The following is a 13,199-nucleotide window of genomic DNA, read 5'->3' as shown; positions in this document are numbered from 1 at the left end:
CCAAGCACCGCAAGAGACGAGGAGGGAGAGGGGTAGGGCTGCGCCAAGAAGGAGAGGAACTCGTGTCTCTTGGCAGCCCAAACCTCAAGTATATATAGGGGGAGGGGAGGGGCTGCACCCCCACCTAGGGTTCCCTCCCTAGGGGTGGCGGCAGCCCCCAGATCCCATCTGGGTGGCGGCCAGGTGGAGGGGGAGAGGGAGGCGCACCAGGCATGGGCCCTAAGGCCCATCTGCCCTTAGGGTTTGCCCCCCTCCTCCCCTTAGGCGCCTTGGGACCTTGTGGGGGGCGCACCAGCCCACCTGGGGCTGGTCCCCTCCCACACTTGGACCATGCAGCCCTCCGAGGCTTGTGGCCCCACTTGGTGGACCCCCGGGACCCTCCCGGTGGTCCCGGTACGTTACCGATAAACCCCGAAACCTTTCCGGTGACCAAAACAGGACTTCCCATATATAAATCTTTACCTCCGGACCATTCCGGAACTCCTCGTGACGTCCGGGATCTCATCCGGGACTCCGAACAACATTCGGTAACCACGTATATCTATTCCCTATAACCCTAGCGTCATCGAACCTTAAGTGTGTAGACCCTACGGGTTCGGGAAACAAGCAGACATGACCGAGACACCTCTCCGGTCAATAACCAACAGCGGGATCTGGATACCCATGTTGGCTCCCACATGTTCCACGATGATCTCATCGGATGAACCACGATGTCAAGGACTTAATCAATCCCGTATACAATTCCCTTTGTCTAGCGGTACGATACTTGCCCGAGATTCGATCGTCGGTATCCCGATACCTTGTTCAATCTCGTTACCGGCAAGTCTCTTTACTCGTTCCGTAACACATCATCCTGTGATCAACTCCTTGATCACATTGTGCACATTATGATGATGTCCTACCGAGTGGGCCCAGAGATACCTTTCCGTCACACGGAGTGACAAATCCCAGTCTCGATTCGTGCCAACCCAACAGACACTTTTGGAGATACCCGTAGTGCACCTTTATAGCCACCCAGTTACGTTGTGACGTTTGGCACACCCAAAGTATTCCTACGGTATCCGGGAGTTGCACAATCTCATGGTCTAAGGAAATGATACTTGACATTAGAAAATCTTTAGCATGCGAACTACACGATCTTGTGCTATGCTTAGGATTGGGTCTTGTCCATCACATCATTCTTCTAATGATGTGATCCTGTTATCAATGACATCCAATGTCCATGGTCAGGAAACCGTAACCATCTATTGATCAACGAGCTAGTCAACTAGAGGCTTACTAGGGACATGGTGTTGTCTATGTATCCACACATGTATCTGAGTTTCCTATCAATACAATTCTAGCATGGATAATAAACGATTATCATGAACAAGGAAATATAATAATAACTAATTTATTATTGCCTTTAGGGCATATTTCCAACAGATAACTCATATACAAACACCACTGTAACATTTTGAACGGGATTAAAGTTTTGAAAAACATACCCCGATAACTTGTGTGTAATTAGCATGATAATATACACACAGTAGAGCTGATAACTCACATATAACACACATGATTACTTTTTAAACGGGAAAAATGTTGCTGAAAAACATATTCAAATAACTTGTCTGTAAGTAGCATGATAATATATGACAACACAGTCGTAACTCATGTACGAACACCACGGTAACTTTTGACCTTAAAATAATAAAAAAATTAAGCATACCTCGATAATTTTTTGTATAAATAGCATGGTAATATACGCACAACAGAGCTGATAACTCACGTACCAACATCACAGTAACTTTTTTGACCCGGACAAAAAATGTGTTGAAAAACATATACCTGGTAACTTCTGCCTAATTAGAATGGTAACTTGTGCACATCACAGCCGATAACTTACTTAGCCCAGTCGTGGTTACTATTGACCCCCCCCCCCTCAAAAAAGTCATCCAACATGGAATCTAGTTTCGAAGGTGTTGTCGGGACGTTTTTATTGGAAAGCGAATTTTCATTCGGACAAATGGTTTGACCTATAAAATAAGTGTAGAAACATCCCCCAGATAAGTTCTAGGTAACTAGTATAACATGAGGGTCATGGAGACACCATATATCTGTTCGCGAAAATTGTCCAGTACAGAAATCCAAGGAAAACACTGGAAAAGCATGTTTCCTGTACTATTATACATAATAAACAAATGTCCAAAAATTGGTTACTTTATTATTTGATTTGGTCCAACCGTTCAATTTAGTTGTGAGGCGAATTTCTCTTTCAAATATGTACTCAAATTCTATAAGGAGTCAGATATTTTTGAAGCTTGTCTGACGTTATAGATGGTAGTGAAATATATACTAACGCATGACTTAATTGCAATGAGGGGTTAGCTCAGGTGGTTGTTGAGTTGGGGATGTACGCCCGAGGTCTTGTGTTCGACAGTCGACTGGTGGTTAGTACAGTCCTTTTCTAAATGGAGGATTATGCAAAGTGGCACTTGCTGGTAGGCTGTGGTGGTAATTTTTTCATTTCTCTTATACTTTTTTTAGATGAAGGTGGGGATTTTTTTTCTGAGATGTTCTTTTAGACGGAGACGAGGATTATGTATCTTCTATATCTAAATAGTTAGCCCCCACTAACATATTTCTCTCAACATGCAAGCATGCCACATCATCAAGCAACATGCATGGCAAAAGGCCCACCACAACATGCATTCATGCACATGAAAATGTCCACCTCAACATGCAAACATATATTAGATATTTTACAATACATTAATCAAACACAATAAAGCATATGGATTTGCAATTTTAGTTTTCGTAGTATCACTATTCATGTTCCATAAAAACCACACATCATCAAAATGTATTGCAAATATTCTCGCAACAACGTGCGGGGTATCATCTAGTTTTTTTTAATAAAAATGTACGTACAGTTTCCTCTCAAGCGGCGACACAGAGTGGCGTCTCAACCACTAGTAACGTTTGAATGTGAGGCAAACGAAATCCTAGGAGCTCTCAACTTCCGGCCAAACTCAACGATAGAATAACTATACACACACAGCTTACAAGACAAGCAGAATCTTAGCCTTGGATCTGAGGCAAGCAGAATCTTAGCCTTGCTAAGCGTTCAAAAAAGAAAAGGAGTCCTAGGCTTGCACGCAGATCGCGTGTACGGAACAAAGTGGCAGACTTTTGGCCATTGGCTAGGGCTAGGCGGCTAGGCGCACATGAGCTTTGTCGATCGCTGCATCTTGTTCGCATCGTTGGCTTGAACGATGCACGAGTCATGGCTCATATACAAGGCATTTGGTAGTGGTACTGCCCACCCGGGTTCAATCTTTTGATAGAGTACTACTGTGTCACTATCACATGCTTGCGCTACTGTGTCACATGGTTAAATTTCAGATTTATATGAACGAGTGAACGACCTCCACTCTAGATCCATCCAGCATGTACTCTGGTAAGAATGGTATGCACATTTGTGTGCGGGAGCGTATGATGGGCATGTGTCTTATAACAAAAATACTTAACCTGCAGATTTTGGTATTACGAATAAAACGTATGAGCATTATTTTCACTAACCATCCACTAATCGCTCATACTTTAATGTCGATTCTCCATGATTTCCAACCAATTTAGGACGTCGGTCTGTAATTAACATCCAATCTGTAGATTAATTTATTATATCTTCTCAGAGGAATTTGGCTTTTATTATTCCAATATTATTGGTCTTGTAACTCTATTTCTTTTAGACGAACTAAGCCTATCTTATATGATTAGTTTCCTTGTGATGAAACTAGCTTCATCTGGGTTCAATAGTGCTCGCATCTTTTCTACCTAAGGCTTTTCGATGCTATTCTGCTAGTGGTGCGTCCACTACGAGTTAGTTGTGGCGATTTCGTCAATCTCAAAATTTGTCGACCCGGTCTCTCAGAGTTGCTCATAACTAAGGGTTCAATAGTGCTTATAGGGCTGAATGTGTGTACGCGTATGTAAGCTTCTATGTTTGTATTGTGTTTCTAAAAGATTGTACTCCTCCGTCCGAAAAAGCTTGCCACAAGCTTGTCCTTTAAATGGATGTATCTAGCACTAACTTGGTGTTAGATATATCTATTTGAAGGACAAATTTTTTCGGACGGAAAGAGTAGAAAATACCATTTCTTTTAGAAACAAGGATACAAATGTATATCCTGCTATCATGGAGCCACCAAGCTAAAGCATAGTACTATTTCTCAAAAATTATATGGAGTGCTACTTCTTTTAGACACGATTTTTTCCTCAAGACGAGCGACTAGAAACCCTTCCGCCGCCAGAAGAGCCGAGCCATCCGGCGGCTCCCCTCTGCTGATGATCTCTCTATAGTCGGTGATGAGGGGGGTTGCCAGATCCGACGCATGGGGATTGTTTTAGCTTTAGGGCCCTAATAGCTTAGGTTTTTGGGTCGTTAATCATCTTAGCTTCGACAGCTGCGAGGACGACGATGAATAAAGAAACTTGAGATCCTTCCCTAACGAGGTGATTGGTTTTATGGCTGGGGATGGATTTGGAAACCAGTTTGTTCAAGTAAGGATGGAGTGGCGGCGGCGGCTTTCTCGTGGTGGACTTGTGTCGTCAGGATCTGCAATGGTGACGGCGTTTGCTCCAGCGTCGGCGTGGAGCTTGTGAGGTAGTCCAGGTGCGGATGCAGAATGTTGTCCGCATCGGGAGCATCTAGGAGAATGCAGATCGTGTGCTGGATTGTGGCTAGCAGGTATGGTTTACTCCTCCAACGTCTTATTAGTGCGAGGGTGCCAGATCTGAAGTTCGATGACGTGTCCAGAGTGTTGCCTCGGTCTGATTAGTTCAACGGTAATGACTTCGTCTTTGGCGAGTCATCTTGGAGGTCCGCAAAGTACATATTAGCGATGAAGCTGCGTCGAGTTCGGGTGAGGAGTTGACCCGTCAGTTTCTCCTTTGGTGGTTATTATGGTGGTGCCAGAGACAGGTGGCAGGCATTGATGTCAAGCTCAGAGGATTCTTTAGTCCTTATTGTAATTTTTCTTCTTGTCTGATTTTTTTTTTACAAGGACTAGTGTTATGTTGTCTAGTTTTGTCATGTTGGTATGTACGTTACTTGTACCACAATGCTTATGATAGATACGAGACACATGTTATCTTGAAAAAAAACTAAAGCCTGAAAAGATATATACACTAGTTAAAAGATGCCCACGACAGCCATATGGAGCCATGCCATATGTGATGTGCTCTGGTCTGCGCAACTTAGCTTATTAACCAGACCACTGGTCTGCTCACTCCGGCCGTGGCACATAGTAAACTGAACCAAGATCGATGGGCGACGTCCGAATCGTGTCACGGCGCATGGTACGGCCGGAACCAACGGCCTCGCCGCCGGTGGAGACCATCCACCTGACGCCGTGGGATCTCAAGTCTATCACCGTGGAGAACATCCAGAAGGGCATCCTCCTGCCCAAGCCTCCCACCACCGGAGGCAAGGGACTCAACGACGTCGACGTGGAGTGTCTAGCTTCGTCCTTTCAGCGAGCCCTTGGCCACTTCTACCCTTATGCCGGACGCCTCGCCGTGGCCGTCCCGCCGGCTAGCAACGGCGGAGCATCGTCGCCTCAGAACCAGAGCCTCACCATTTCGCTCCGCTGCGGCGGCGAGGGCGCCGAGTTCGTCCACGCCGTGGCTCCCGGCGTCACCGTCTCGGACATCACCGCCTCGCTCGTCGTTCCTCGGGTGGTCTGGTCCTTCTTCCCGCTCGACATGCTGCTGGGTTCGGACGCCATTGAGGGCTCGCGCCCGCTCCTGGTTGCGCAGGTCACCGAGCTCGCCGACGGCGTCTTCATCGCCATGTCAATGAACCACGGCGTCGCCGACGGTACGACATTCTGGCAATTCTTCAATACCTGGTCCGAGCTAAGTCGTGCCGCCGTCGCTGGCAACGATGTTATGATCTCCTCGCCGTTGCCGGTGTTCGACAGGAGTTTCCTGGGCAGCTGCACCGTCCCCATCCCTCTGCCCTTCGGCAACCTGGAGGATGTCGTCGGCATTCGACATGTGTTCCCGCCCGTGCAGGAATGCTTCCTCAATTTCTCCGCGGCGAGCGTAAAGAATCTCAAGGCGCAGGCGAACGCCGAGATGTCCGGCTCCGGCGGCACCCTTGGCACAATCTCCTCGCTGCAGGCGCTGCTCGCGCACCTGTGGCGTGCCGTGTGCCGAGCCCGGCGACTCGCATCGCACCAGAAAACGACGTACACTGTCCTTGTGGGATGCCGTGGCCGCGTCGTCGGCATACCGGCAGCCTACGCGGGCAACGCGGTGGAGCACGCCACCGCCAAGTCCACCGCCGGCGACATCCTGGACAGGGGCCTTGGCCGGGCGGCATGGCTCCTGAACAGGGCCGTGGCGTCGTTCGACATGGCATACGCGAGCAACAAGCTCGCGTCCTGGCCTCGGGAGCCTAGCTTCACGCGCCTGCCCGCGCTCGTGGCTGCCGCTCCCACGGGGACGCTGACAGGGAGCTCGCCGCGGTTCGACGTGTATGGGAACGACTTCGGGTGGGGCGCGCCGGTGACCGTTCGGAGCGGCGCCGGGAACAAGTTTGATGGGAAGGCGACCGTGTACGAGGGTCGAGGTGGCGGAGGGAGCATTGCGCTGGAGGTGTGCCTCGTTCCGGAGGCGCTCGCCAGGCTCGTCACCGACGAGGAGTTCATGGGTGCAACCACCACTGATTCATACTGATTGTATCTCTTGCAGCGAAAATTTGTATCATCTTTCATGATTGTTAATTCAGTGAGGACCAAATCCGTTGATTAGTACGTAGATTGGTTGAACCGGAAGCAAAATAATGGAGGCTCGCCGAGTCTTACTCCAATATTTTGTAGTATCATCTTTCGTGATTGTTATCAGTGAGGAACAAATGGACAAGTGATCCCTGAGTTGCTGATGTTTCTCAAGCCTACCAGGTACCAGAGTCGATGAGCAGAAAAAAAAATTGGACCCCGATAAATCCGAACGTTCGGATTTTAAGCATGTCAGCATGAACGTTTTTTTATGGCAACTTTAATTGACATGAGGTGACCAGTTTAATTGGTAAAACATGGCAATTTTGTCCCATTTCTTTTTTTTTAGAAAATTGCCATGTTCGCCAACCTCACATCAACTAAAGTTGCCATAAGAAATGTTCGGGTAGCCACACTTAAAATCCAAACGTTAAATTTGTCTCCACTCACCTTTTTTGCTCTATCCTGTTCCATTCCTACCTCTATGTTTGCTATTAGGCGGTAGCCAACACCATGTTTACTCTAGGCTACCTTCTGCGCTTGAGGTTAAGCACTAAGCACACCGCTTGACAGTATTTTCATCATGTTTGCAAATTATTAAGTGTTTTTTCAAAAAAAAAAATTGTCATGTAGTCTAAAAGGCTCATCGTATATTTTGAGAAACCGTTCAGCGCATATATGAAAAAAATTCATCATATATTTAAAATTCATCATCTATTAATAATCGTTCTCCATGTATTTACTATTTTTTTTTGCAATTCCCGTGTATTTACTATTTAGAAATTGTTTATCGTGTGCTAAACAATTCTTCATTTTTTAAACGCTTCCATGGTTTAAAAAATGTCCATACTGTTTTAAAAAAATAGTCATCATACACTTCAAAAATGTTGATAACGTATTTATGATAGTTCATACTTTTCTTCAAAAATGTTCTTCGTGGATTGACAATTGTTTCCATGTATCAAGAAATTGTTCATCATATATCTAAAGATGTTCATCCTTTTTTCAAAATAGTCCATCATTTATATAATTTTTTTCAAAACTGTTAATCATTTATTTAAAAACATCTAGCCGTATATCTACAAATATTGATCTTGTACTAACAGTGTTCTTTTAAAAAAATGCATTGTTTCAAAAAAAAACGGTCATAGTGTTTTTCAAAATTGTTCGTTGTGTAGTTTAAAAAGGTTTATTGCATATTTAAGAAATATTCATATATTTTAATACTTTGCTCATGAAATTTAGAAAACGTTTACACTTTTTAAAATGTAAATATTATTTTTTACGTCTTATATATAAAAACTAAACTTACATACATAAATGTTGAATATGTATTCATGTTTTTTTGAACTGTTCACTAGTCTGATAAATGTGTTAGTGTAACGCATGAAAATTTCAAAACAAATAAAGAAAAGGAACAACAATATACCAGGGTAGTTATCTAAGGACAAAACTTGTTTATTGTTCCGGTCATGTGGGACAGCCGGAGCGAACTATAGCAAAACAAATAGGAAAAATACAAGAAGTTCAGGAATGAACACGAAAAAGCGATTAAAAATCAGCGGGCCGACCCAGTCAGAAACTAGTACAGCAAGAGTATCTTCGGTCTTGCCTGAAGTTTTTTGAAGTGTTATATAGTACTGTCCTGCCCGCTTTTAGCGCACGCTCGCTCCCGGTTTTACTAGTGTTTTTCTTTTCTTTATTTTTTCTTCAGTTTTTTTGTTTCTTTCTTGGTTTTCTATTTTTCTTATTTTCATTGTTTCCTTTGTTTTTTACACTGGTTTTCTTTGGCTTTCTTGTTTCATTTTTTTCCTGTGGTTTCTTTTTTTCATACTGGTTTTTCTTTTACTTCTTCATTATGCTTCGGTTTTCTTTGCTTTCTTTATATTTTGGTCTTCTTCAACACATGTCTATTTTCTTTCAGTGCACAGTGTACATTATCAGTGTACACGTGAAACATTTCTTAATACATATTGTACATTTCTCAAATACATGACATACACGTTTTTCTTAAAAACATTTTATGATAACTTTGTGGAATACATGGTCAGCATACTTTCAAATACATGCTGAGCATTTGTTTTAATTGTACATACATTTTTAAAATACATAATTCACATTTGTTTTGAACATATATTTTGATGTCTATTTTTTCCGCACTCATTTGTACAATATTCGTATACATCATGAACATTTGTCTATACACATTTAACAATTTTCAGTACTTGATCTACATTTTTCATACACACTGTATAATTTTCGTATACATAAGAAACATTTTTTCTATACACATTTATTTTGGAAATCTTTTATTAACATTATGCCTTATCAACACTTTTTAAAATGCTTGCTTGAACCATTTTTTTTATATTTTTTTGTATACACTTTTTGAATACATGAGGAACGTTCTTTCTATACACATTTTACATTTTCAAAATACTTGATTAACATTTTTCAAATACATGACCAGCATTTTCTCAAATGTTTGATGAATATTTTTTCCAAATATATGATCAATTTAGCTGCACGTCTATTTATTTTTATAATACACACATTTAGAATAACTGGAAGTATAAAAAAAGGTAACAAAGAATGTGAAAAAAATCAGAATACAAATGAGTCTGTGGCCTGTGGTCTCTCACGGTGGGCCGGCCAATACTGCTGTTTGCTTAGGAGAGCCCTCTATAACCTGCGTAAAGCAAGCTAAAGCGAGGAGTAAGCACTATGGAGAAGGTCGTCGCCTCCGGCGTGATCGCATAGTGCTCCAGCGAAAGTCCGGATACGATGCACTGACGTAATTTTTTTGTTTTTTATACTTCTAAATATATATATATATATATATGTTTATAAAATTAACTTAAATAAAATTTCATAAATGTTCACCGCCCAATTACAAATATTCGTCCACTATATAAAATAAATTTGCGCTGACCCATTTGAAAACATCATGTTATTTTCGGAAAAAGGGCCATGAAAATATTAAAAGTCATTCACGAATTTCATAAAAAAAATTCTTACCAGTCAAAAAAAATTCACATCATTTAAAAAACCTGTTCACGCATTTTAAAACATGTTTTGTAACATTTTCAAAACATGCATGAAATTAAATATTTATTCTTGCCTTTTCAAAAAAATGTTCATACCATATAAAAATGTCCGTAATTGTTTTTTTAAAAGTAACACTTCACATATATCTAAAAATGTTCAAATTGTATCTAACTTCTTTTCCAAAGTATAGGAAATTTTTAGTGTGTATTGTAAAAATACTGACATTTCTTCTAAACAATGAAAAACTATAGAGAAAACAAAATAGAAGGAAAAAACCATATACAAAATTTAAATGAAAAAACAACAGATAACGATAGAGAAAAGATAGAAAAGAAAAAGGAAAAAAACACATAGTACTTTCCCGAAACTGGATGGAAGGTTCCGCGAATTGGTGGTTAGCAGTTTTTTTTTTAGATCAGGTTAGCAACTTCCTAAAAACCGTGTGTTGCTACTTATTGGGTAAGCCCACTTTCATCCATCCGTAAGCAAGCACGACAACCATCTCAGAGTAAGCAAATTTTAGCACTTGGGTTGCTACAAATTTTTGGCTTCCCCGCTTGTCCCGTGCTGGCTTCACCGCAATCTCCTATTTGACACATTCTACGTCAAATTGTTGGCTCACCGCACACATTCGATTGACACAGGCCAGCCGATTTAGCAGTGAGACGCGCATCCACCAATCCCGGTTTTGGGAACGTTCTGGAAACTTTCCAGTCGGTTTTTCTGGTGCTGCGAACCTTCTACAAGGTTCTTGAACTGTTTTTTTTTCTGTTTCTTTTTCGTTTTTCTTTCTTATTTCGTGTTTTTCTTCTTTCTCGATTTTCTGTTTCTTTTATCTTTTTCTTCCCTTTTTCATTTTGTTCTGTTTCCCCTTTTTTCTTTCCTTTTATTTATTATTTCCTTTTTATCAAATGCTCAGGAATTTACAAAATGTTTGAAGTTTTTAAATTTGGTTCATTTTTTCGAAATGTTCCTGTTGAAAGTTTTCTCAGAAAATCCAAAAAGTTCAGATTTTCAAATTTGTTCGCTTCTTTTACAAGAAATGTTGGACAATTCAAGAAAAAATAAAATAATTTCAGGTTTTAAAAGGTTCACATTTTAAGTTTTTCTTTACAAAATGATATGGAATTCAAAAAATTGTTCTCACTTTCAAAATGTGTTCACAAATTTGGCAAAAAACATATTTTGGAAAATTTGGTCACAAACTCAAAACATGTTCGAGGAATTTGAAAAAATGTGCTTATTTTTTTTATAAATTCGAAATATGTTCTCTAATTTTAAAATGTTTTCATATTAAAAAATGTCACATATTTTGAATATTCGCAAAAAATGCTTATTGAACAAATTGTTTGTAATTTCAAAAAATGTTCGTGTTTTCAAAAAAATGTTCATAATTTCAAAACATGTTCGCATTTTCAATTTTTTGTCAAAACTTCAGAAAATATTCATTAATTTCAAAACTAGTTCCAGCCTTTACAAATTTGTCCACATATTCAAGAAATGATCATGTTTTCAAAATTTGTTCACAAATTCAAAAAATGTATGGGGAATTTACAAAAAAGAAATCGCGTTTTCAAATTTGGTTCCTATTTTCCAGAAAATATATTTGTATGTTAAAATATTTTTTGGAATTTTAAAAAAAATCATTTTCATATTTGTTGGCTTTATCAAGAAATGGTTGAGAAACCCAAAAGTGTTCACGTTTTCAGGAAATGTTTGAGTGCTTAAAAATTTTGTTCATAAAATTGAAAATATTCACGTTTCAAAAAGTATTTACATTTGTTGAAAATAAAATAATGTTCGAAATTTCTAAAAAAAATAAGTTTGTTGCGACTTATAGTTCATATGCATCGGGCTGCTATTTTAGTTATAAATTCCTAGGAGTTACAGTGGCTAGCGATTTTAGTTCACCAGCGTCAAGTCATTTAGATTTTGCCGATGTCGTTTGTTTCTTTAACAACCACATTGCATATCTAGCAGAGGAGCTTGTCATTCTTGGGGCTAGCACAGCGCGCGTACCACAACGTAGTCTCGGGTTCAAGTCTCAGTTCTAGCTCGCTCCCTCATTATTTTATTTTTTTATTTTTCCGCACGCGTTTTTGACTTTTTAGATGATTTTTTTTGGCCTTTTGGTTTCTCACCGGTCTTCGTTTATCTTTTGGACAATTTTTTTTCAAAAAATATTGCGCACAAATACGAGTTTTTTTCTTCCGTGAGATGCATGGCCGTGGCTCTAAAAAAATATGTTTCCCCTCTTTTTTTTCCTTCCGTAAGAGGTACAGTTTTGCCTTTACGAGAGTCGTGTCTCTCGGAAATGAAAAAAAACGTGTTTTCTCTTTTTGTTCTCCTTCCGCGAGAGGCAAAGTTTTTCTTTTGCGAGAGCCACGGCCGTGCCTCTCAAAAACGAAAAAAAAACGCGTGTTCTCTACTTTTTCCTTTTGCGAGAGCCACGACCGTGCCTCTCGAAAACGAAAAAAACGTGTGTTCTCTTCTTTTTTCCTTTTGCGAGAGGCACGGTTTTTCTTCCGCGAGAGGCATCATCGTGCTTCTCGGGAAACGGCTTTCGAAAAGGGAAAAAAGTGCTCCCGGTACGGTTTTTTCATGGATTTTTTTGTCAAAACCTATCAACATGGGATCTAATTTTGAAAATCTCGACGCGAGGAATGCAACAGTGAAACGGTTCAAGATTTGGACGCACGATTTCAGAGATAAAACATTTTAAATAAATGGATCTATGAAAAAAAGGGAAATTTATAGATTGCGACAAGTGACGCACATGCAACACGCCATTTGTCGCAACCTAGGAAAGGGAAAGTGATCTCTGAAAGGAGTACTCCTCAATTAGTGATTTTGCCTTCCTCACGTAACGTGAAAGCTTCAGCCTATGTACAGCCCATTGCAGCATAACATCAACAAATTCATTATAAAGAAAATTGCCTAGCAGACCATCGTGGAATGCAAAGAGGCCTGTTAATTGCGGCACGCAGCCACGACCTGACTACGCACGCACATATCGTTAATCTCTAGCTACTGCGATCTGATCTGTCCATCGGTTCGCCATCGAGAGAAGTGGAGAAGGGAAGGCGGCACCGTGATAAGCAAGTGTCGATCCACGCACATGTTGCCAGTTCCCAGCAGAGCAGAGGCAGAGATGAACAGCAAGAACAGAAGGAAAAAGGTCGTTTATTTTGAGCACTAGATTAGTCCTGGTTTATCCTCCTCAAATTGATTGCTTCCATAAAAACGCATACTTTTGCCGATTCTGGTTTTGGGACTGGGTTGAGTCAGTGAGGTCCATGTTCGAAAAAAAGGAGGTGTAGGCAGCCAGCCACCCAACGTGCAAAAGAAAGCACGCAGGTACATCTTTGACGGCCTGATACGGAG

At 41.0% G+C, this 13,199-nt stretch overlaps 1 protein-coding gene across 1 annotated transcript; it reads left to right on the top strand.

Annotated features, from left to right (window-relative positions):
- Positions 1 to 5,214: 5,214 nt before the first annotated feature.
- On the top strand, positions 5,215 to 6,895 carry LOC125554359 (putative acetyltransferase At3g50280). The gene has a single exon (XM_048717932.2). The coding sequence runs from the start codon at positions 5,311 to 5,313 to the stop codon at positions 6,724 to 6,726; it is 1,416 nt and encodes a 471-aa protein (XP_048573889.1). The 5' UTR covers positions 5,215 to 5,310; the 3' UTR covers positions 6,727 to 6,895.
- The last annotated feature ends 6,304 nt before the right edge of the window (positions 6,896 to 13,199 follow it).

The sequence above is a fragment of the Triticum urartu genome, chromosome 4A (genome assembly GCF_056163025.1).
Source record: "Triticum urartu cultivar PI428250 chromosome 4A, HENAU_Tu73, whole genome shotgun sequence".
NCBI lineage: Eukaryota > Viridiplantae > Streptophyta > Magnoliopsida > Poales > Poaceae > Triticum > Triticum urartu.
This window is presented reverse-complemented; position numbering and strand designations above follow the sequence as displayed.

What these genes read in the sequence shown, in the direction of transcription:
- LOC125554359 (XM_048717932.2), top strand. Translation starts at nt 5,311, where the DNA reads ATGGGCGACGTCCGAATCGTGTCACGGCGCATGGTACGGCCGGAACCA.